Below are 21,973 nucleotides of genomic sequence, written 5' to 3'. Positions count from 1 at the left end.
TGAAATGTCATGTTTCCCCCTGGCCATGGCCTTGCAGGTTTCTGCTGTTGAGAAGGTGGCTGGAGAAGCCTGTCCCAGGAAGCCAGCACTTGCTCCTGCCATTTCCTGCCCCTCATAATCCTGGAGGTCCTGTGGGCCAAGGTAGAGATGCAAGTGTGGATACTGCTTAGAGCCTGGGGCAGCTCTGGGAGGGCAGGAGCAGCCTCAGCCCCAGAGGCCTGCTCAAGTGAGACCGCACGGTTTTGGGGCTCTGCATTAAAATAAGTTCCGTTTCTCTCTGCTGTCCTCCCCCGTCCTTCATGCCCGTCTCACCTTGTGCTTTACAAACACCACATCCCTTGAAATCGCACTGTGAGCGGCAGCTTCTCCAGGATCCCAGCTCGCGCTTTATGGGCTGTCCCGGCATAGCTCTGGTCCCTCCTCTTCCCCCGGGGATGATTTACTTGTTGGAAGGACGTCGTTTCCCGCAGCTCCTGCCCGCGCCTGGCAGGGCTCTCTCCCTGCGGTAACTCTGCAAAGTGTCCCGAGAGGCCGGGCCAGCGGGAGCCCTGCAGCGGCCGGGCAGCGCCAGCCCCGCCGGGGCACAGGGAACGGGTACAGCCCCTTCCCACTCACCTGGGAGCAGGGATTTTGGCAGCGCAGGGCAGCCGGCGTCCCCGGTGCAGCGGGTCCGTCCCGGGGCCTGGCGCTGCTCCGCGGTGAGTCTGCCTGTCCGTGCGTCCATCCCCGTGCTCATCCATCCGCTTGTCCGTCTGTCCGTCCTCACCCCCGCCGTTACGTAAAGCAGCGGGGCGGCGCCTTTAAGAGCGGGGCCGGGGGCGGGTCGGGGGCCGTCCGGGCTGCCGGCGGCGGCGGCAGGAGGAGGCGGGGGGGCAGAGGGGAGGAAGGGGTGGCGGAGCCGGAGCTGCCGGGGCGCGGCGCGGGGGGGCTTCCCCAGCGTGCGGGGCCGGGGTGGGGCCCGCACCGCGTGCACCATCCGGGGGCAGGGGGCGAGCAGGGCGCCGGGGGTGCCGGAGGGCGGGGGGTTGAGCCCGGCGGTGCCGGAGGGCGGCGGGGTGGCCCCGGGGGTGCAGGAGCAGGGCGGCTTCACTCGCGGCGTGCAGGAGGCGGGGCTGGGGGCGCTGCCCCGCGGCCAGGAGCTGGTGGCCGGCGGCGGGGAGCCGAGGGGCGGCGGGGGGCCGGCCCGGTGGCACTGGGTGCCGCTGGGCGAGCGGACGAGCCTGCAGGAGTGGGGCGAGCGGCCCGGGCCCGTCACCGCCCTCGGCAGCCCCAAGGCGGGCGCGGAGCCGCGGCGGCCCCGGAGGAGCACGGCCCCAAGGTCCGGCAGGAGCAGGGCCTGGCCCGGCGGGCGCAGCAGGAGCGCGGCGGGGGGCGGCGGGACGCGGCGAGCCCCCCGGCCCGTGCCCGCTGGTGGGTGCGGAGGGGCCGGCAGGAGGAGGGAGAGGCCCGGGGCGGAGTGCAGGAGGAGGGCGAGCTCTACCCGGGGGAGCAGGAGCACCCCGGCGGCAACCCCGGCCCGCGGACCCCGGCGCACCGCCTGAGCCGCAGGAGGTCCGCCCGGGTGTGAGGCCGCAGCCCGCGCCCGGTGCCCGCTGCCCCGGGGGCGATCCCAGCCGCGGCCCGGACGTCCCCGGCGTCGATCGCCGCACCCCGCCCCGGCAGGTGTGCGGGCTCGTCTCGCCTGGCATGCCGGCTGTCTGGAGTGCCGCCGTGCCCGTCCTCGCCCTCCGGTGACGCTGCAGACTCGGCGCAGGATGCGGTGGCAGTGGCGGTGAGCGCACAGGTAAGGAGCGAGGCGCGACCCCATGGCTGGGGGTGCTGTGAGAGGGGCAGGGGCGTTCAGAGCTTGGCACGGTGCTGCTGCCCGGTTGACAGCGGAGTGTGCCGGTGTGTTGGCACCGTGCCCCGCACTGCTGCGAGCTGCGGTGCTTCCCTCGTGCCCGAGCACTGCGGGACTGCTCAGTCGCGGCCGGCAGCAGGCCCGGCCTCCTGCTCCAGCTGCCAGGGCACAGCAGGGTCCGCTGTGAGTGGGTGCCTGGTGCCCTTGAACTCTCCTAAACCACAGCGGAAGCTGGGGGAAGTTTTTTCGTTGTTTTTTGTTGTTTGTTTTTTTTTTTTTCCTGGAGAAACGGCAGCTTTGCTCTTCCTCTTCCCTGGGCACGTGGGAGCTGTGGCACTGAACAGAGGATCCTTGTCCTCCGGGGCCAGCACCGTGCCTCGGGTGTTGTACTGCAGCCGAAACCCCGGGCAGCAGTGAGGTGCAGGGAACCTCTGACCCCTGGCCCAGCATGCAGCATCGTGGCTGTGTCTAGCCGTGTTGTGGCAGTTTTTCTCTGAACAGTCCAGGGCCGTTTGGAACCTTTGGTCTTTGTTGGTTTTGCTTTTTAAAATAAAAGTTTTTAAGTTAAACTTGGTAAGGTGGTGCTGACAGTCCAGACAAGGATCCCGCCATGCCAGGCAAATCCTGCTCAGCTTCTCACAGTATGATTAGACCCTTTGCCCACTCTGAAGCAGCAGCTGGGAGGGAGGTTTGGAGGTAGCCAGAGGAGCCCAGGCAGGGACAGTGTCTCTGGCAGCAGTGCTGGGGCTGGGCTGTCTGGGCAGGACAGGCTGGGGCAGAGCCTGGCGCTGGCACTTCCCCACGCCCTCACCTCCTGGGGCCACTTGGTGCAGCGGGTACACCGGGGTGTCCCAGTGCTGCTGGGCTGTGCACCGGCTCAACACCTTGCAAAGGGTGTCCCTCTTGCCGGGTGCTGTGGGCTCTGGAGGTTGTGCATTCCCCCCTCTTACTCAGCTGTTCATTGAGCTGGCTCAGGGAAAAGCTTTCAACAAAATGTTTGGGCTATGGGCTTTGCAAAAGACTCCTGAAAACAGGGCCTGCCTGGTGAAGTGGCTTTGAGCAGGTCTGTGCTACCAGGCACTCCTTTAGGGAGAGGGTCCGGGACAGACCCTGGGTGCTGCACTCCCATGCTCAGCTGCAGCCCTGCTCCCACGGCCAGCCCTGAGCCCACAGCTGCCCGCAGGGAGTGGGGGGCAGAAGCAGCTTCCGCATCCCCCGTCGGGTGCGCCGAGGCCTGGGGGTGCAGGTGGGAGCTGTGCAACCTGTTACCAGCCCCTGGAGCTACCGGAGCCTCCTCAGCCAGGTATTCCTTAGTGCGGGGTGGGGTGTAGTGGGTATGGCTGGGGGGCTGGCAATGCCTTCCTGCCCCTCAGGCAGCTGCCAGCCTGCTCTCCCACTGTGACTCAGCCTCCCCGGGGCAAGGGGGCCCTCATAAGCAGAGGAGCAGCCCCCAGAGGACCATGAACTACTGTGAGTTTGTAACCGAGCCCTGTCCTAACTAACTGCAGGCTCGGCTTGACACCGTGCCTTAGTTTCCCCCCAAGAAGTCCCATCCTGCCCATGGAGCTGCCTGGGTTTTGACTTCAGTTGTGTCCATGAGGGATGATAGCAGTCAGGGGCAGAGTGTCCTGGGGAGCATTGCCCACTTGTATGGGTTTTGGGGGACAGGAGGAGGCTCTGCTTCATGCAGACTGTGCCAGGATAAGGGAGACTTAGGAGAAAGTCTTGTTCTATCCCTTTGCTGAGCAGCCCTGGGGGAGGGCCGCTACTCCCACTGCAGCCTGGCTAATTAGGGAGCTGTCAGTTAGTGCTAATGACCGCAAATACTGAATGGTCTGGCTAGGATCCTGTGCTGCTCTGGCGCTGGGGAACTGCAGGGATTGAGCCTTCATCCCCCCCCTCCCCCTTCCAGCTTTAGGGGTCCCAGCTTGCCTGCTCCCAGCCCAAAGGGGAGATGCTGCTGTGTGGGTGTAGCTTGTGCCAGTCTGGCCTGAGACCTGACAAACTCGTTTTGTGCCAGCTGCAGCCTGGCCCAAGGACACATCCTGTACTGGGGTGGAGATGGGGGTACTGCTGGCAGCACCCCCGGGGTGAGGGGCAGGTTGGAGCAGGACTGGGGGTGTGTCCTGGTGCCCCCTTCCCTGGCAGGACTGGGGGCAAAGCTGTCCTGTGGGGGCAGGTCCACAGAGGCTTGGCAGAGCGGGTCATGACTCTGGATGCAGAGACACTTCTCATACCTTAGCCCTCAGGAAGTGTGGGGTGGACAGATGGGAGTGCCAGGCAGGGGTGCCCATTCTGAGTTCTCCCACTTTGCCCCAGGGGGGACCCTGTGACCAGTGTCACCTGAGCCCTGGCGTTTTGCCACCTTGCACAGTGCCCGGTTCACTGTGACACGGGCTGGCACTGCTAAGGGAGCCCCACAGTGCTGTCCCTGTGGCCCAGGTGAGATCAGTGTGGGGGGCTGGCAGGCACAAACCAGCCTTGCATTGGGGCAGGGTGACAGGGTCCCTACAGTGGCAGTGACACCAGGGCTCAGTGATGCCAAGCCTGCTGCCCTCTCCGCCTCCCCAGCAATGAGGGTGCCAGGGACTGTTGTTTTGCGTGTTTGTCCCCCAAAACACTGCACTGTGACCCTGCCATGACGGGAGAGCTTGGGGCTGAGGTGAGGATCAGTTATGGGTCAGCAATTGCTGCCCATGCCCGCGAGCTGGGAGGTGCAAGACAAGCTAAGCCCGCCCCAGCTCGGCCTGCAGAGCGGATTTAGCCGAGGAAAGAGGCTTAGGGAGGGGATTGGGGCTGTGCTGGGATGGGGGGGCCCCCCACGTGCCTGTGTCTCTCCTTCCCACGCATCCACTGCTGCAGGCAGGGGCTCAGTGCAGGGGATGCTCTGTGCTGGGGGACAGGGGCAGGCCATGGGGCCAGGCTCTGGGAGCCCAGAGATGGCAGCGAGGAGGAACCTGGCACCTCCCCGGCCTCCGCTGCCACAGGGGTCACCAGCCCTCCGCGCTGGCCCCCCGAGACCTCCTGCTTGCTCCATCCAGCCGACCAAGCAGCATCAGGTGCCAGCCCCGAGGGAGGTAAAGCACCCACTGGTATGGGGGTACGTGGGGTGGCACAGTCCAGTGAGGGGCTGGGGACAGTCCCCAGGGAGCTGGGTGGCAGCAGCATCCCACGCATGGGCAGGATGCAGGCGGCAGCCGTGCCTCTGGTGGGAGCGGGGTGTGTTTTTACGCGTGCATGTGTGTGTGTGCCTGCACACCTGCGCCGTGGCAGCCGGGCTGGGGAGTGTGTCACCACAATTTGGGGCCGCCCTCGGGGCCCTGCCAGGGCTGAACAAGCCAGCCCGGGGTGACGGTGCGGCTGCCCTGCCGCAGTCAGTGAGATCACTTCCAGGCGACACAGCTGCCAGGAAGGTGGCAGGAAGGTGGCAGGCGGGCTGTGACAGTGAGCACGGTGATGTGATGGAGGTGAGTGGGGGACTCTATCCTCCTGTGGGAGCTTGTTTTGGGGACCCAGCACTTTCTGGTGCCCTCGGTGGGGGGTGGTGGGCATAGGGGATGCTGTGGCACTGATCCCAGGAATGTGGGGCCAAGTGTGGTGTCCCATAGGGCTGAGGAACGCCAGTGTCCCCACAGAGGGGAGGGACACCTTGTGTTCAGTGTTACTGTCACTCCCTGGAGGGTAGAAGACAGTGCACCCCATCCAGTGGTTATTGTGGTGGGACCCCCCTCAGGGTGGGAATTGCAGGGAGGTGAGTCCAGGCTGGCAGGGCACAATGCCGTTTGTCCCCTTGTACCGTACCTAATCATTTTGGTGTCAGTTAACCCTGGGCAGGCCAGGACCCGACGTTTGTGGGGGGGTGTGACCCAAATCCATGCCCAAGGCTGTGTGGACAGGGGCTGTCCCTACTCATCCCCACAGCATCGCCTTCCCTGGGCAGGCTGGCGAGGGTTTTGGGGCAGCGCAGGGCGGCCGGCTCCGGAGGGAAGGTGGCATAGCACGTGCATCAGTCACCGTGCCGCGGCGTGCCAGCGCGGTGACGCCGGCGGGCCGAGCGCGGGGGCGGCTCGCTGCTCCCACGCCGCGGGCCCGGCCCGCCTCGGCTCCGCGGCTGAGCTCACCTCCGTGGTATGGCAGGAGGAGTCGCCGAGGGGCTGCTCCCGCCCGGCGCCCCCGGGACTGGGGCTGTTTGTTTCTCCCCAGCAGAGGGAGGGGAAGCGGGGCAGGACACGCTCTGGCCCCCCTGCCTTGGCGCGTTGTCACTCCTGGTGTCGCTCCTGGACTCGCAGGGCTCTGTGGGGAACGGTGATGGTCGTGGGGGTGCTTCTGGGGGTTCATCATTCCCTGTGGCGTTGGCATGAGGAGCAAACTGGTCCCTGGGGGCTCTGCTGTGCCCCAAAACACAGGCAGGTCACAGGGGTCTTTGAGGGGGCTGCAGCCCCACCCCTGCCACCCCCCGGGTTCAGCCTGCTTGCGGCTCTGCTCCGCAGCCTGGGCAGCGCTGGGGCACAGGCCGGTGCCATGTGCAGGTGGGGGGTTCCCCATCCAGGGAGCCGTTTTCCTGCTGGGGGCTGTGCCAGCTGCGGCAGCGCCTGGAAAAGGTCTAGGAGACCCCCAGCCCCGTCCGAGGGGGTGGGGGGAGAGGATTGATCCTGGATTGATCCTTCGGTCCCCCATCCCAGCGGCACCCCCGGGGCCTGGCTGCCGTGCCAGCCCTGCCGTGCTTGCGCCAGCGCTGCCGGTCGCTGCGGAGCAGCCATCTTCCCGGTGCATCCCATCCCCCTCTGCCTGCGCAGGGAAGCGGGCGGGATGCTGGGGATACTGCCAGCGCCAGAGCCCCCCCACCCCGCTGCAGGTGCTTCCCTACCCATCCTGCCTGCTGTAGAGCCCCGGCTGCTTGACGATGGTCCCCCCTCATCCTCCTCCTCCGCCCGGCTGCCTGGTGCACCGTGCCGGGGTGCGGGGAGAAGGGGGCTGCGAGCGCGGCGCTGGCGGCGATGCCACCACCTCTCCACGCCGGAGCCGGAGCAGGGACAGAAGGTGGGCGGCTGGGCTACCGCGCCGGGAGGAAGACAGTGGTGTCAGGCTGGGATTGGGGTGAGGGCAAGCGCTCAAGGGGCTGCCCCCCCTTCTCTTTTCCCTTTTCGCCTGCATCCCTCCATCCATCCTCCACCCCCTCCAACCCCCACCATTGCCGTCGCGGTCACCTTCACCCTCTCGCTGTTTTCCGGAACTGCAGCAACTTTCTGCCATGTGATCCCAAACCCGGCTCCAGCCCTCGCCGCCCCCAAGCAGACGCGGGCGTCTCCGCAGAGCCCCCCGCTCGCCGCTGCGCCGCAGCCGCCGCCTCAGCCATGGGCGAGAGATGCGACTACCAGCGCTTGAGCAGCGCCGAGGAGGAGGAGGAAGTGCACGGCCCGCTGCCCCACAGCTTCTCGGACAGCACCGGGCAGCGGGCCCTGCGGCTGGGCAGCAGGCGGCCCACGCCGCCCCCCCGGCAGGACATCGCCCCGGGCATGCCGTGCCGGCGGGTCAGTGCGGGAGAATCGGTAGAGGGGAGCAGTGGGGGCACCTGGCTGAGATGGATGGCCGCAGGATGGGCATGGGTTGGCAGCTGACATGGAGCACAGGGTCCCTGCATGGCATCTCCCTTCTGGAATGTGCTGTACCCCGCAGCATCCAGGGCAGCATGACACCCCCTGCCCCTCCCTTTGCCTGGCTGTGCTCGCATCCTGACCCACGGTGGGGGGCTGCCTGCTGCTGCATGCTGGGGAAACTGAGGCACGGGGGAATGGTGCGAGGCAGTGAGGCTCAGCTGAGCCTGGCACAGCTCGTAGAGGGGGGGCACGGTGCCCAGCACAGGATGCCGTCCCCCAGCTGCAGCGCTGCAACCAGACGGTGGCCCTGCAGGCTGCCATCCCCACAAGGGAGTGTCCCTGGGGGCTGTCAGGCTTTGCATGGATGCGGGGAATGCGTAGGGCAGGGGTGTAGCACAGGTATGGTGGTGTCATTCGGGTTAGATATAATGGCGGGCAGGGAAGGCGGAAAGGTGAGCGGGCTAACCCCCGGAGGCGACCAGCACGCCACAGCGGGGGTGGGCCCGGTGGGCGCGCAGGGGGCGGGCGGCTCCAGGTGCGCGTCGGGCGGAGGCGGGAGCGGCAGCGGCAGCGGGAGCGGGCCGGCGCCGGCGGCGGCGCGGTGTTTGCGCACGTGCGGCCGGGCAGGGCGGCAGCCGAGGGGACGCGCGTGGGGGGCGGCTGCGGTCGTGCAGGTGGCGGGAGGCACGCGGGGGGATCGCTCCTGTGTGGTCCCGGGCTGCACGTGAGCGTCCTCACGACGCAGGGTGCGTCCCTGGCGCTGCAGGGATGGGCGTGCACGGCAAGGGGCGTGCGGGGCGCCCAGGGCCGAGCGGCACCTGGGCAGCGGGTCTAGGGGGTTTGTGACTTCCCCACCTCCGGATGGGAGTTTGCTGGCAGGATGCTTTGCCCCACTCAGAGTCGAGATTGTAGGATCACTCCCTGTGCGTGAGGGTTTGTCGCAAAGAGGGAAGTTGAGGCACGGAACCTCCCTTGGCGTGGTGGGAAAAGCTGGGTTCCCCATTCCCTTTTGGAAATCTCTAGTCCCGATGAACCTGTACTCCCCACTGAACCGGGCAGCCTCAGCTGGCACTTGGGGGTGCAGGAGGCAGTGCACTCGGTGCCAGTCCCGGTGGGTGCTATTTCTGTGTGATGAGGGTGATGCTCTGTCAAGGCAGGACAGCCCCCACCCCCGGTGTCCCCTGAGCTGGGACGGGGGAAGCTGGCGCGTGGCAGAGGTTGGTGCCGAGGGCACTGTGCCCAGTTGTCCCCAGTCAATGGGCTCGTTGTGCCCGGTGCTTCTGCTGCTGGGTGCCAGCTGGGATCCCAGCAGCAGTGGAAGCCTCAGTGGAGACTCCTCCTCGGGATGCGCTAATTCCCTGTCAGCTGCCCCCGTGGCACAGCAATGACCACGGTTTGGGGGGCCAGGCAGGCAGGGACTGTGGCAAGAGGTTGCTGTGGGTCCTTCCTCTCTCATGCTGTGGCTGCCGGCGTGGCCAGCTGTTCTCTCTAGGGAGCCCGCGGGCGGACAGCACTGCTGGGGTTGGGTGCCAGCCCCACCAGGGGAGGGGAGCGAGCCCCAGGGTGCTGGTGGCACCCCACGGCAGAGCCCCGTGGGGGCTGGCAGCTGGGCAGCGGATGTGTTTGCCGAGCCAGAAACTCCCCCCGCAGTGCCCATCGCCCTGGCATCATGCCTGTGGCCTCGGTTGGGGAGCAGAGAGCCGGATGTCTCTTCTGCCTCCCTCCCTCCCTGCTTCCTAGGGGGGAAACTGAGGCCTGGGAGCGTTTCCCAAGGCCGGGGCGAGTTTCCATGGCAATGGGAGCGGGGGTCCGGGCTCCCAGCTGCCGGCAACCGCCGAACAAGGGAGAAAGCGGGACATTGATGGGAGCCCGGCCCCTTGGGCGCGCGTCCCAGCCCGGCTGAAAATAACCCTCCTGGGCAGCGCTGCGGGCAGCCGGCCGGCACCGAACCCCGCTGCCAGCGAGGGGTCCCCAGGAAGCGGCTGCAGCCAGGGGAGTGACCCCCAGCCCTGCCCGCCGCCACCCCCCGGCCCGGCCCCGTTGCGTTGGGGAAGGGGAGGGCCGGCCGGCCAGAGGATCGAGAGCCGGATGGAAGGAGGGGCAGAGCCGCAGCCCGCGTCCGGCCGACGGACAGCCCGAACCCCCTGCCCGCTCCAGGGCGGTCTGTGGGGCGGTGGAGCCCGGGGGACATCTCTGTAGCGCACATGAAGGGACGGCGGGTGCCCCGGCTGCAGTGAGCGGGCTCCGCCGTGGGACGCCGGCACCGGGGAAGGGACATCAGCGGTGCCAGGGGCTGGCAGCCAGGCAGGATGCGACGCTTCCAGGCTTTGCACCGATCCTTCCCCTTCCTCACCCGCTTCCGCCTCTACCGAGTAAGTGCCGACCCTCGCCCCGTGCGGACCCCGCGCTGGCCGTCACCCGGCTCCGTCCCCGTCGCCTGCGGGCCGGGGAGCCGCAGCTCCCTCGGCCCCGTGTGGCCCTGCATGCCCCCGTGCGCCCCCGTGCCCAGCTGCTCGCCGCGCCCGCCGTATTTTTAGCCCGGTGCCGAGGATTGTAATTGCGGTGACGCGGCCGAGGGAGCCGAGCACAGCGGGTGAAGGCGCCAGGGGCCATGTCGTGTCCCAGCGTGGAGGAGAGGATGGAGGGGGCTGCCGCGCTGTGGAGCTGGGATGGCGAGTCCCAGCCTCCCACCCGCTCTCAGCAGGAGGAGGCAGAGCCGTATTTCTTTGCAGAGCGGTGGTGGTTGAAGTGGGGAAGAGCCAGGACAACAGGCAGGGAGGGATGGGGAGGCGGGGGGGGAGGATGGAGCTCCAGCCCCTTCCCCTCTGTGTCCCGGCGCGGCTGTGGGCTGATGCCAGCAGCACTGGGGTGTTCTGTACCTCAGCGCTGGAGCAACAGGACCCTCCAGAGGCTCTGATGTTCCTGTCTGCCCCCTCCCTGTGCCTGCCCAGTGAGGTGCCACTACCCATAGCAGAGGAGACCCACTGTGAGTCTGTGCTACAACTCAGCCAAGTGTGTGGGCATGCCAAGGTGCCTGTCCCTGCTGGGTACAGCTGAGCCCTTCCAGCTGAGCAGAGAGAATTGGGCAGGCACATCTGTTCTGAGCTTCTGCCTCCTCCTCCTTAGCACTCCTGGCCAGGGGACAGCCTGTGCTGGAATGGAGGGCTGGGCTGGTGTTTCTGTGGGCAGGACAGGGCAGACTGGGATGCCCTTCCTATCTCTGGGGGTCCTGCTGATTGGGGTGCCTCTCCTGGCTTCCCCCAGAGAGGTGGTGACAGGCTCAGGAGATGACTCCACTAGTTATCCCTCACAGCAGCACCCCAGCCTTGGTTCTGAGCTCCTCTGGGTGACTCCCCAGTGGGGACAGGGCAGAGGGGAACGGAGCTGGGCTGCCCCTGACCCGATATTGTGTCCCAGCAGAGGCTGAGCTGTAGCATGCAGGCGGAGGAGGGCACGGACTGGCTGCTGGAGCTGCTCACCGAGCTGCAGCTGCAGCAGTACTTCCTGCGCATCCGAGACGAGCTCAACGTCACACGCCTCTCCCACTTTGAGTACGTCAAAAATGAGGATCTGGAGAAGATTGGCATGGGACGCCCCGGTGTGTACATCCCCCACAAACCTCTCCCCTTACCCCTGGCTGCAGGTGCAGCACCTTTTGGGAAGCCCACAGGAGCATATGGGGCTAGAGGGGACCCTACCCCAACTGGCTTGTGACAGTCACTGTGTCCCTGTGTCCTGCAGGCCAGCGGCGGCTGTGGGAGGCAGTGAAGCGGAGGAAAGCCATGTGCAAGCGGAAATCCTGGATGAGCAAGGTAGGGATGGGAGAGAGACAGGTGTGGCAGAGAAACTGAAGCAGACAGGAAGATCTGGATCCCTCTCTGTACCCTTTCAGGGTGCCTGGCTCCCCCACGGCCCTGGAGGCTGCCAGGGAAATGGGCAGAAGCCCCTGCCACCCCTGCCCGCCTGTGGTGTGACCATGCTACCCCAGCACTTGGAAAATTCATTCCCTCATGTTATTTGTCTCTTTGTCAGGAAACTTGTTTGCAGCAAGTGAACCAGAGAGCCTTGCTGCAGACAGCTCTGTGGGCAGCAGTGGTGCCCAGGACACTGCCCACCCTGCTGTCTCACAGCAAGGGGGCAAAGCCTTGTACCTGCAGGCTGGGACACACTGTCACAGGGGACCTTGGGATGCTCACATATGCCCTGATACCATCCCATCCAAAGTTGGTACTGCTGGCACCCTATGGCACCTGATACCCCAGAAACTCAGAGTTTGGCAGAGCCCAGTTTGCCAGCTGGGCTCTGGGCCATGGCCTCTCCCCTGCCTGTGCTGGGACATGATGAGGATGGGCTTTTAATAGAAGGCTACTTCTATTAAAGAACAAATAGCAGAAATGCCACCTCCCACCCCAGACACATGCTGGGCCAGCCCCCACGCACCCTGCATCAAGACTGGCATGGACCCTGTTCCACGGGGCACACCATCCATCCCAGCTGAGGGAGATGGAAGGAGAGCCCATCCCTTCTGGGTGGTGGTAGCCAGCATGCATTGCAAAGCCCACGTCGCTGCAGGGATGTGTCACCAGGCTCAGCCCAAGCTGGAGGTTTCTCTTGGCTTTGTGCCCAGGCACATTGTGTGGCCTCAGCCTGGCCAAGGAGTGCCCAGGGCTCTCTGGCTACCGGCCTGGTTTGCTGTGGCTGCTGAGGAACTGCTGCAGAGCTGCTGCAAGAGAAACAAACTCTTCCCTCCATGGGAATCATAGCTCTGTGCCAGCAGCAGGAGGAATGGAGCCCTCTCCCACAACCAGCCTTCTCTGGGTTATGGGTCCAGTTATGGATCATCACTAGGTTCCAGTGTGTTCAGCCAAGGCGAGGGGTTGTGCCAGAACTTCTCGCTTACAGACCCAAGGCTTGGGGTGTTTCCATGCCCACGTTTCACCTGCTCCATGTCCCACAGGTGTTCAGTGGGAAGCGCCCGGAGTCGGAGCTGCAGCCCCAGCCCCAGAGTACCTTCCGCAAGCCTCCCACACCACCGCCCCCTGAAGCTGGGGGCCAGCACTCCCTCACCTGCCTCGTGCGGGAGCGGGACCTCTCCATCTTTGAGAAGCTGGGCGATGGCTCCTTTGGTGTCGTGCGTCGCGGCGAGTGGTGCACACCTGCTGGCAAGACGGTGAGGGGCTGCTCTGGGGGGTGGGGAGCCAGGCGGTGGGACCACGCACAGGGGATGATGCTTCAGAACTCATCCCTGCTTTGGCCGTAGCTGAATGTGGCAGTGAAGTGCCTCAAGACAGATGTGCTGAGCCAGCCGGAGGCACTGGACGACTTCATCCGGGAGGTGAATGCCATGCACTCCCTGGACCACAGGAACCTCATCCGCCTGTATGGCGTGGTGCTCTCCCACCCCATGAAGATGGTGAGTGGGGGGGATGGGGCCCACCCCAATGACACCCTCCAGGGGAGGAGGTCCCACATGATGGCATGAGCCAAGCAGGCTGGATCTGTACCCCAAGCCCTCTGCTGGCATCCCCAGTGGGGCATAAGAAGGCTGGAAACCAGCCCAGCCAGGGTGGCCTTGGACTGACCTGCTTGCTGTCCTCGTCCCATGGCCCAGGTGACAGAGCTGGCCCCACTGGGCTCCCTCCTGGACCGCCTGCGGAAGAACCAGGGCCATTTCCTCATCTCCACCCTGTGCCAGTATGCCATCCAAGTGGCCAAGGGCATGGCCTACCTGGAGTCCAAGCGCTTCATCCACCGTGACCTGGCTGCCCGCAACATCCTGCTGGCCTCCAACGAGCTCGTCAAGATTGGGGACTTCGGTCTGATGCGGGCACTGCCCAAGAATGATGATCACTACGTGATGCAGGAGCATCGCAAGGTCCCCTTTGCCTGGTGAGCACTAGGGAGGGGGATGCCTGGAGGTGCAGCACCCATGGCCTTCTGATGCTCATGTCCTTCCCCCTGTAGGTGTGCTCCTGAGAGCCTGAAGACACGCACCTTCTCCCACGCCAGTGACACCTGGATGTTTGGAGTGACCCTCTGGGAGATGTTCACCTATGGTCAGGAGCCTTGGATTGGCCTCAATGGCAGCCAGGTAGGTGTACAGCAGGGACCTGCCCCCTCACCTCACCCTGCTGGTGCTGAGGGGGATCTGGGACACCTGACAGCACACCCTGTCCAACAGATCCTGCACAAGATAGACAAGGAGGGTGAGCGGCTGCCACGGCCTGAGGACTGTCCCCAGGACATCTACAATGTCATGTTGCAGTGCTGGGCACACAAGCCCGAGGACCGACCCACCTTCGTGGCCTTGCGAGACTTCTTGGTGGAGGTGGGTGAGCAGGGAGGGGGACAGGAGCCCCAAAACCCTGTCCTGCCAGCTCTGTTCAAGCATGGATAGAGCTAAGAATATTGCTGAGGTGGGAGGTGACATGGGGAGCTCAGGCCAGGCAGCCCTGCAGGCTGGGAGGTGGAGGGTGGTGACATGGTCACAGCAGGAAGCAGCTGGTCTGCCTTGCCATCACACACCCCAGGGATGTGACAGCTGAGGAGGGACCAGTGGTGATGCTGTCTCTTGTCCATTTTTGGGGCCTCCCTGCCCTCCTTGGGGCTGGGCCTGGCCTCAGAAGAGGATGGACATGAGGGGCTGCGTCTCCTGTCCTCACCCACTTCTCCCCCAGGCTCAGCCCACCGACATGAGAGCGCTGCAGGACTTTGAGGAGCCGGACAAGCTGCACATCCAGATGAACGACATCATCACGGTCATTGAGGGCAGGTACTGCAGGGGAGGGTGGCGGTGTTGTGGAGAGGGATGCACTGCCTGCCAGCCTGGATTGGGATAAGGAATGGGGAGACTGAGCGCTGGCAGAGCTGTGGGAAGCAGGGAGGGGAAGGGGTGGCTCTGTCCCCAGCACACCTGGCTGTGTACCCCACGGGTGGGCAGAGCTGGTTTTTTGTGGTCCCCCAGGCAGCACAGCATCGTGGGGCCACCCGGTGTGGGGGGCACAGCCCTGCCCACACTGCCCACAGTCCATGCCATCCCTGCTGACTCACCCCACTGTGCCCGTGGGTTTGCCCGGGGAAACTGCACACCCCAGGGCCACTCTCTGCCGATAGTGGCGGGGACGTGTCGGGAACGTGCCGCCAGCACCCGGAGATGTGCTGCTGTCATCGGGCTGGGAGAGGCAGCGTGCGACTTGGTACCGTGCTGGCAGAACCCGCTGTGCTACGGGCTCCTTGGTGCCTGCTGGACATGCCAGGGCACAGCCACCCCTCCACCGCCCCAGGGACCTGGGACTGGAGTAGGGAGGGGGCCCTTTGTCCCTGCATCCCTGTCCCAGGATGTCACCTCCCAGCTGGGGGAGAGTGAAGGAGGCTCCCAGAGGAGCTCGGCGCGCCCGTACTAGAGCCGGCCTCCCAACCCCGAGGGGAGGAGGAGGAGGGCTCTGTCCCCATCGCTCGCTGTCCCCCGCCCCGGGCCGGCTCCCCGCGGTTAGTCAGAGCCGGGCGTGAATCAGGCCGGGTTTGTGTGTCTGCAGGGACCGGCTGCTCCCGGCCCGCCGCCGCGGGGATGACTCTTGCCTAGGGTCTGGCGGTTTAATTGCAGGGAGGGAAGGGGAGGGGAAGCAGCGTCGGCGGAGGGAGGGAAGGAGCGGCGGAGGGCGGTGCGGCCGTGCCAGAGCGCCTACATCGTCCCTGCCGCCGCATCGCGGCCGGGCTGCGGGTCCGCGCCCCCCGCCCCGCCGCCGGCCCCAGGTGAGCCGCGGGGGGAAGGACAGAGCGGGAAGAGGGGCCGGAGGCTGCCCGTCCGTCGGGAATTGCCGGGAGTGGAGTGCAGCCGGGGCGCAGCTTCCCCTGCCTCAGTTTCCCCGAGGGACGCCGGTCCTTGGTGACCCCCGCTGGGTAGGTTTTGGGGGTGCGGACTCGGGGCACACGCGGTGGGTTTAGCAGCCGAGGGCTGGCAAAAGCCCGGCCGACTGCCGGTACTCCCGGAGGGGAGCCCCCTCCCCGTGCCTCAGTTTCCCCGGCAGTAGGCACCCCCACCGCGCTGCTGGTGGGGATGCCCGGGCGGAGCTGGCGGGGGGAAGGGGGGCGGCCTCCTGCCGGGGGCTGCATCCGGCCCTGCCGAAGCCGCCCGGGGCACCGTAAACACCCCCCACCCCTTTTCAAGCCCCTGCCTGTCGTTCGGCGGGCGCCGGCTGTGCGTACGTGTGTGTGGGCAGGGGCAGGGACCTCCCTGAAAGCCCCCCGGGGACGCAGCCGCTCGTGGGAGGGGGCTGTCGCGGGGAGAGGAGCCAGGGCAGCGCCGGAGCGGGTTTGTGCCGGGGGTCCGAGCTCGGGTTCGGTGGGACCGAGGCTGGGAGCAGGGAGAGTGCAGGGATGGCCGGGCTGCAGCATCCTTTCGTCGGGATGTGGCAGCGAGGGGCGCAGGGAGGGGAGTGGAGGGGACGTCCCGGGGAGGGGAGCTGTTCCCCCACCTCCCGAGCCTGCCGCGGTGAGGGAGGATGCCCGGTGCCGGCTGCGCTCTGCCGGAGCTCTGCCGAGGGGTCCCGACGCTGAGTAAGGCGGCTGGCTGGCGGCAGCGGGAAGGTAAACAGGAAAAGGGCTGAGCTGGTGGCCGGGGGTGACTCACAGGTGACTCCAGGAAACTGTGGGGCCCATGCCAGCCTCGCCAGGCTGGCACCCACACTGCCACTGCCCCCTGCCCACAGCACACCCTGCCCAGGGGGAATGGAGGGCCCTGACAGGCAGGGGGGGAGCTTAGGGTCGGAGCCCCCCGCCCCCCACCATTTATTTGGCACGGTGCTGGGTGGGGCACACCACTTGGGATGCCTTTCCCTGCCCCATCCCTGTTCCCCCCACCAGTCCCTCTGGGTTAGATGACCACCTCATCCCCCCCAGAAGCAGCTGTGTCCTGGGCAACTTCTTGGGGACACACTGGGGACCAGTACCCCAGGGTGGCCTGGGCCACTCAGGTGGCTCCAGGAAGACTGATAGCCTAAGCCTGCCTTGTGCCCATCTCTCTCTGCCCGCATGAAGCCTGCACAAGGCTCGCTGATAATATAGGAAGGGAGAGCTGTGCGTCCCCCTCCCCATATGGGGGGGAGGAAGACCCTACAGTCCCCCATATGGGCCCCCCATCAGATGCCAAGCATGTTTCCTGTGCCATCCTTTAGTACATGGGGCACAGAGGGATTGGTGACAAAGACCTTGGTGCAGGCATCACTCCAAGGCTCCCGTGTAACTTGAGGCAGCAAGGAGGAGGAAGAGGCATATCTTTTGGGACACAAGCATGGAGCTTTGTTCCCCACTACTTGCATTCCCTCCACCTGATGGTGCAGGGACCATGAGGGGTGGGAGCCAAAGCATACTGCTGGTGTAGGGTTGGGATCCTGGGCATCCAGGGTCCCTTTCTAGTTGGGTCACCTCATGCCTTCATGCACTTGGACAAGTAATCTTCCCTCCTCCCCATCACTGGGGCAGGCGCGTGTCAACCTCCCATGCCCTCATCAGTAACGAGGTCCTTTTTATTCCTTAGGGCCGAGAATTACTGGTGGCGGGGTCAGAATAAACGGACCCTAAAAGTGGGCCAATTTCCCCGAAACACGGTGACCTCGGTGGCAGGGCTGTCAGCCCACGACATCAGCCAGCCACTTAAAAACAGCTTCATCCACACAGGCCATGGAGACACCAACCCGCAGCACTGCTGGGGGTTTCCCGATAAAATTGATGAGTAAGAAACTTTTTGTCTTCTCTGCACCCTCTGCCTGCTCTCTCCCTTCCCCGCTGCCCACTGGGCTCGGGAGCAAGACACAGCTTGGCTGCTGCCCCCCTTTTCCCCATGAAGCATCTCTTTCTGCCCCCACTATGTTTGGGGTGGTGGCTCTGGGTAGGGTTCCTGCAGCTGGACTAACTTCCTTGCCTCTTCCTACTAATGGGCTTAGGGGGCATGGGGGGCTGCTGTGCTTGTGGCTTTCCCAGGGGGAAGATCTTTGTGACTGTCCTGGGGCAGGGAGACATCAGTAAGCACCACCCCAGAGGTGGCCACATTACCCCAAAACACTTTTGGGGTGTCCCAGGGCTGCTAAATGTGCGCGGCTTGCAGCCTGTCCCCACGCTTCTAACAGCATGATTCTTTTTGAAAAGCAAAACATGAAAAAAATCCACCGAAATGATTTTTTTCTCCACCCTGCTCTATCAAAAGACACCTGGCTGGACTGTGATGGGGGGAAGGGGGGCTGGGTGCTTGTGCTTCAGTGTCCCACATGCTCTCTGCCAGGTGGGATTGGTTGTGCAACAGTGAGGATGAGTGCCTTGGCAGGCAGCATGTGGGGGTCCCTCCCAGCACTGGGCTGGAGGGATGTGGGAGGTCAGAGTGGTGGGGGACAGGATAGGATTTCAAAAACTGGAAAGCTCCTGGTGGGTAGGGCCAGCTCCTACGCTAGGCTCAGTCCATCCCCTGGGATCCCGATCCCGATGCTGTTTGTTATCCCAGGCTGGGACAGCTCTGCCGGTCCCTCAGTCCCAGCCTGACCCCTCCGCGGCACCCCGTGTCACGGGCTGTTCCGGCGGCCCGGAGGGCTGAGCCGAGGCGCCGTGCACGCGGCTCTGGCTCGTGCCCCGGCAGGCCTCCCCGCGCCCCACTGCGTGGGCACGGGCGCTGGGTACGTGCTGCCCGGGCTGCCGAGAACGCACCGAGCTCGGCACACGCCCAAGCCTTCGGGCTGCGCCGGCTCCCGCCGGCTCCCCGGCTTGCGACGGCTCGCCCGGGCCCCAGCACCCCGCGGCACCGGGGCACCCTGCCTTGGGCACAGCATCGCCCTGCTGCCGGAGGGCTGTGCCGGGCACCGCACGCTGCACAAGTACCCTGCACACAGCACCCTGCCTGCAGTCCCCTGGGCGCAGCGCAGGCAGCCACAGATGCACGTGGAGCCGGAGATGGGTGGGGTGGCACTGGGATGGCACTGGATGGCACTGGGATGGCACCAGGCTCTGTGCCGTAGCGCTGGAAGCCTGTGGGGTGCGTTGCCCCTGCACTCACAGGTACTCACCAGGTGTGGTTGTGTGGTGGAGGAGCTGTGGGGTGTCCCAAGGCACAAGCCTGGTGAGCAGGGATCCCACGTGGCCCCTGATGACCCCCAGGCTCTCTCCTCTCTCCCCACAGGCTGTACCTGGGAAATCCCTTGGATCCTCCTGATATTTTAGGTGTGGACGCAAGTGCTGCCAGACCTACACAGCTTCCAGGGAGGGCTAAAAGTGAGTAGCTTTTCTCCTTTCTCCTTCCCATCGGCTGCACAAAGCCTCCATCCCTGTACCCCTGCTGCCAGGATGATGGGCTGGATCCTCTCCTTTCTGTCTCTGTGCTGGCACTTGCTTTTTGCAGAGCAGGGGGAGCTGGGGTGATGGGGCGTGTTGTCACCTGGCCATACACCACTGCCAACAGCATGGGCAGCTGGTGGCTCTGCCTGGCTGAACTCTGTCCTGCTGCCCTTTGTCCAAGTCCCTTGTCCCCTGCTGGCCTCCCACAGCTGGGTTCCCCAGTGCAGGGGATCTCAGCGGGGCTGCCACGGGGAGGGAACTCAGAAGCTGTGCATATGCCCCAATCCCCCTAATTCTACAGTTTTTCCTTGGCGGGGCTTTCCACCAGCATCCTCCCCAAGCTCCACCAGTGAGGGGGGACACAACAAAGCATGCACCCCTTAACAAGCACCCTGGCTGCTGCTTCTGTGTTCACCCTGTGCTTCCCCTTCTCTTGGGTTCTGTCTTCTGCAGGGCAGCCTCCTCCTCGCCCACCTCAGCCTACCGTCCTGCTCACCAGTAAGTTGGGCTTCTTTGAGTGCTGCTCTCCCTTCCTCATACCCTCTTTCTTTTCTCTCTTACCTGGGTGGCCTAGGGCAGGTGCCCTAGTATGCCTTGGGAGCAAGGAGGGCTGAAATTATGGGGTGGTTTGGGGGGTTGGAGATGTAGACAGCCCCTTCTTGCACCCTAGGGATGGGTGCTGGGACCCTCACCAACTCTCTTTGCCCCTTCTAGAGCCTTGCTATGACCCAGTTAGTGAGGAGGAGGAGGGTCTGCCAGGGGGTCTCCGGAAGCTCTGCCTGAAGAAGCCAGGCACAGGGAAGGGTCTGCGACCAGTCAAGCCATCAGCCCGAGTACCGGGCACCAAGGTGGGCGAGCGGCAGCCCGGGCGCCTGGCGAGCGAGGGGCCAGCAAGCAGCGAGGTGACTCTCATTGACTTTGAGGAGGAAGTTCCCCAGGGTAGCCCCTCTCCAGTGGGAGATCTGACAGCCCCGTCATTAGTCAAGCTGGCCATGGAGGCCTTCTCTTTGCTGGACAAGACGCCACCACAGAGCCCCACGCGGGCTCTACCTCGGCCTCTCCACCCCACGCCGGTGGTGGACTGGGATTCCCGGCCCTTGCCCCCACCACCTGCCTATGATGATGTGGCACAGGATGAGGATGATATTGAGGTCTGCTCTATCACCAGCCCCCCGAGCCGGCGGGGAAAGACCAACTATGGCTTTGTGGATGAGGGTGAGAGGGGACCGGCACTGGAGGACAACCTCTTCCTACCCCCCAAGGAGACCAAACAGCCCAGCATGACACAGACCACCGAGCTCTTCGAGGAGCTGCAGCAGGAGTGCATGAAGAGGCTCAACGTCCCTTTGGGACCGGCTGCTCCAGCTGACGACAAGCCCCAGATCCCTCCCCGTGTCCCGATCCCGCCCCGGCCCCTCCGCCGCAATGAGCCTGGGCGCTGGTCAGGGGACCTTTCCCCAGCTTCGGGGGGCGAGGAGGACCGGCCGCCCCAGATCCCCCCGCGGGACCCCCTGTCCCAGCCCACTTCCCGGACACCCAGTCCCATGGCTCTGCAGGTGGGCTCCCCCCAGCAACGTGCTGCCCTCTGCTCCTGCCTCTCCACCTCACCAGGGAAGCCCATGCCCACCACACAGAGCTTCGCCCTCGACCCCAAGTACGCCACCCCCAAGGTCATCCAGGCGCAGGGCAAGGACTGCTCCAAGGGACCTTGCATCCTGCCCATCGTGAAGGATGGGCAGAAGGTCAGCAGCACCCACTACTACCTGCTGCCCGAGCGCCCTGCCTACCTGGACAAGTATGAGAAGTTTTTCAAGGAGGCTAAAAGCCCTGAGGAGGTGGCAGCTTCTCGCCAGGTCACCACTGCCACCGTCCGTCCCATGGTGCAGCAGCCATTGTCAGACTGCAAGGCCAACTTTTCCTCCAACAACAGCAACCCTGGGCCCAAGTGCCTGGTGAAAGCCTCCTGCAGCCTCCAGAAGATTGTTTACGACGGGCCAGATGTTTGCCGTCCTGCTGACAAGATCCGGCTGGTAGGTGTCATCCCCAGCATCCATGAGAAGTGGGCTTACATGGGCAAGAGCTTTCCCCACCCTGTGCCTCAGTTTCCACAAGTTAAACCCCAGGGGACTGGCTACAAGTAAGCCCCAGATGTTCAGGGGGACATAAATGTCACTGCAATGCCAAAATGGGAATTGAAGGCCCTGGGGAGGAGGACAGTGGCTGTGCTGCTATGGTCCCCTTGGTCTCTCTAGGCTCGGAATCTTGTGGCCCACCCAGGCCCAGGGGAGATTTATGAGCCCAGGGATGAGAATGATCCCAGCTCCAGGCTGGTAGCGCTCCCTGAAGACAGAACCAGGGATGGGGCAGCCCCAGTGGTCTCCTGCTTCAGTCACAGGCTTCTTGCTGCCCAGGGGTGGCAGCAGACAGTGACCACAAGCTCCCCCCCAGGTGCAGGACACGGTGCATGGCGTGACCACCGAGGAATGCCAGGCAGCCCTTCAGAACCATGGCTGGAGCACCCAACGGGCTATCCAGTACCTGAAGGTACAGCACACACCCGTTCCCTTGTCCCAGCTCCAGCAAGAGTGGTGGCACCCCTGTCACCCCTCTGGCCATGCCCTGTCCCCTTGCAGGTGGAGCAGCTCTTCTGCCTGGGGCTGAAGTCCCGTGGTGAGTGCCAGCGGGTGCTGGAGATGTTCGACTGGAACCTGGCACAGGCCAGCTCCCACCTCCTCGATCCCTACAGCGCCACCCGCCAGAAGTAGGGACAGCAATGTTTTTGGGGGGGCAGTTCTCTATGCCACACTGCTCTGGGCCGACTGGCACTGTCACCCCTCCTGAGTTCATGTCCTGTTCTCTCCTTACAGGTGGTGACAGCGGGGAAGGGGCGAGCTGTGTTGGATCCAGAGCAGGCATCTCGCCATGGGGCCAGTCCCGCCGCCTCCACCCATACAACCTGCTGCAGGACTCTGGACTGAACCCCCACTTGAGGGTGGAGACACCCCAAAAGGGACCCTGCCTAGTGCCAAGACTTTGCAGGATGCTTGTGCCCTGGCCTTGGCAATGGGCTCCATCCCCTGGCCCCTTGTTGAACTGTTTTTGTAAAGAGAAATGTAATTTTAATATATATATTATGTATATATATAAAAATATTCTATAGAGAGGCTGAGGGTACCTATGGCCGTCTCCCAGGTTTATCCCTAGCAATACACAGGGACAG

General features: G+C 64.7%; 2 protein-coding genes across 10 annotated transcripts; one reads left to right on the top strand and one right to left on the bottom strand.

The window, feature by feature from the left end:
* Positions 1–6: 6 nt before the first annotated feature.
* Positions 7–1,807, bottom strand: LOC120504355 (nascent polypeptide-associated complex subunit alpha, muscle-specific form-like). The gene is made up of 2 exons (XM_039713767.1): positions 616–1,807; positions 7–129 (listed from the first exon to the last, which is right to left on the bottom strand). The coding sequence occupies exons 1-2, from the start codon at positions 1,805–1,807 to the stop codon at positions 113–115; spliced, it is 1,209 nt and encodes a 402-aa protein (XP_039569701.1). The 3' UTR covers positions 7–112.
* TNK2 (tyrosine kinase non receptor 2) lies at positions 125–21,914 on the top strand. 9 transcript variants are annotated; one of them, XM_039713864.1, is made up of 16 exons: positions 125–698; positions 10,858–11,035; positions 11,179–11,249; positions 12,395–12,607; positions 12,698–12,850; positions 13,049–13,326; positions 13,402–13,528; positions 13,619–13,765; positions 14,115–14,209; positions 16,973–17,167; positions 18,599–18,690; positions 19,207–19,251; positions 19,468–20,783; positions 21,202–21,297; positions 21,387–21,514; positions 21,621–21,914. In XM_039713864.1, exons 2-16 carry the CDS (start codon positions 10,873–10,875, stop codon positions 21,625–21,627), a joined length of 3,126 nt encoding a protein of 1,041 aa, XP_039569798.1. In that variant the 5' UTR covers positions 125–698; positions 10,858–10,872; the 3' UTR covers positions 21,628–21,914. The 9 variants fall into 9 exon arrangements, with proteins under 9 accessions (XP_039569798.1, XP_039569796.1, XP_039569797.1 ...); XM_039713862.1 differs by lacking the exon at positions 125–698 and adding an exon at positions 1,650–1,783; XM_039713863.1 differs by lacking the exon at positions 125–698 and adding an exon at positions 1,651–1,783 and having other exon boundaries at positions 10,855–11,035.
* The last annotated feature ends 59 nt before the right edge of the window (positions 21,915–21,973 follow it).

This window comes from Passer montanus, unplaced genomic scaffold, assembly GCF_014805655.1.
Source record: "Passer montanus isolate IOZ18808 unplaced genomic scaffold, ASM1480565v1 scaffold29, whole genome shotgun sequence".
Lineage (NCBI taxonomy): Eukaryota > Metazoa > Chordata > Aves > Passeriformes > Passeridae > Passer > Passer montanus.
The sequence above is the reverse complement of the archived record's forward strand: the minus strand, read 5'-3'. Positions and strand labels throughout refer to the sequence as shown.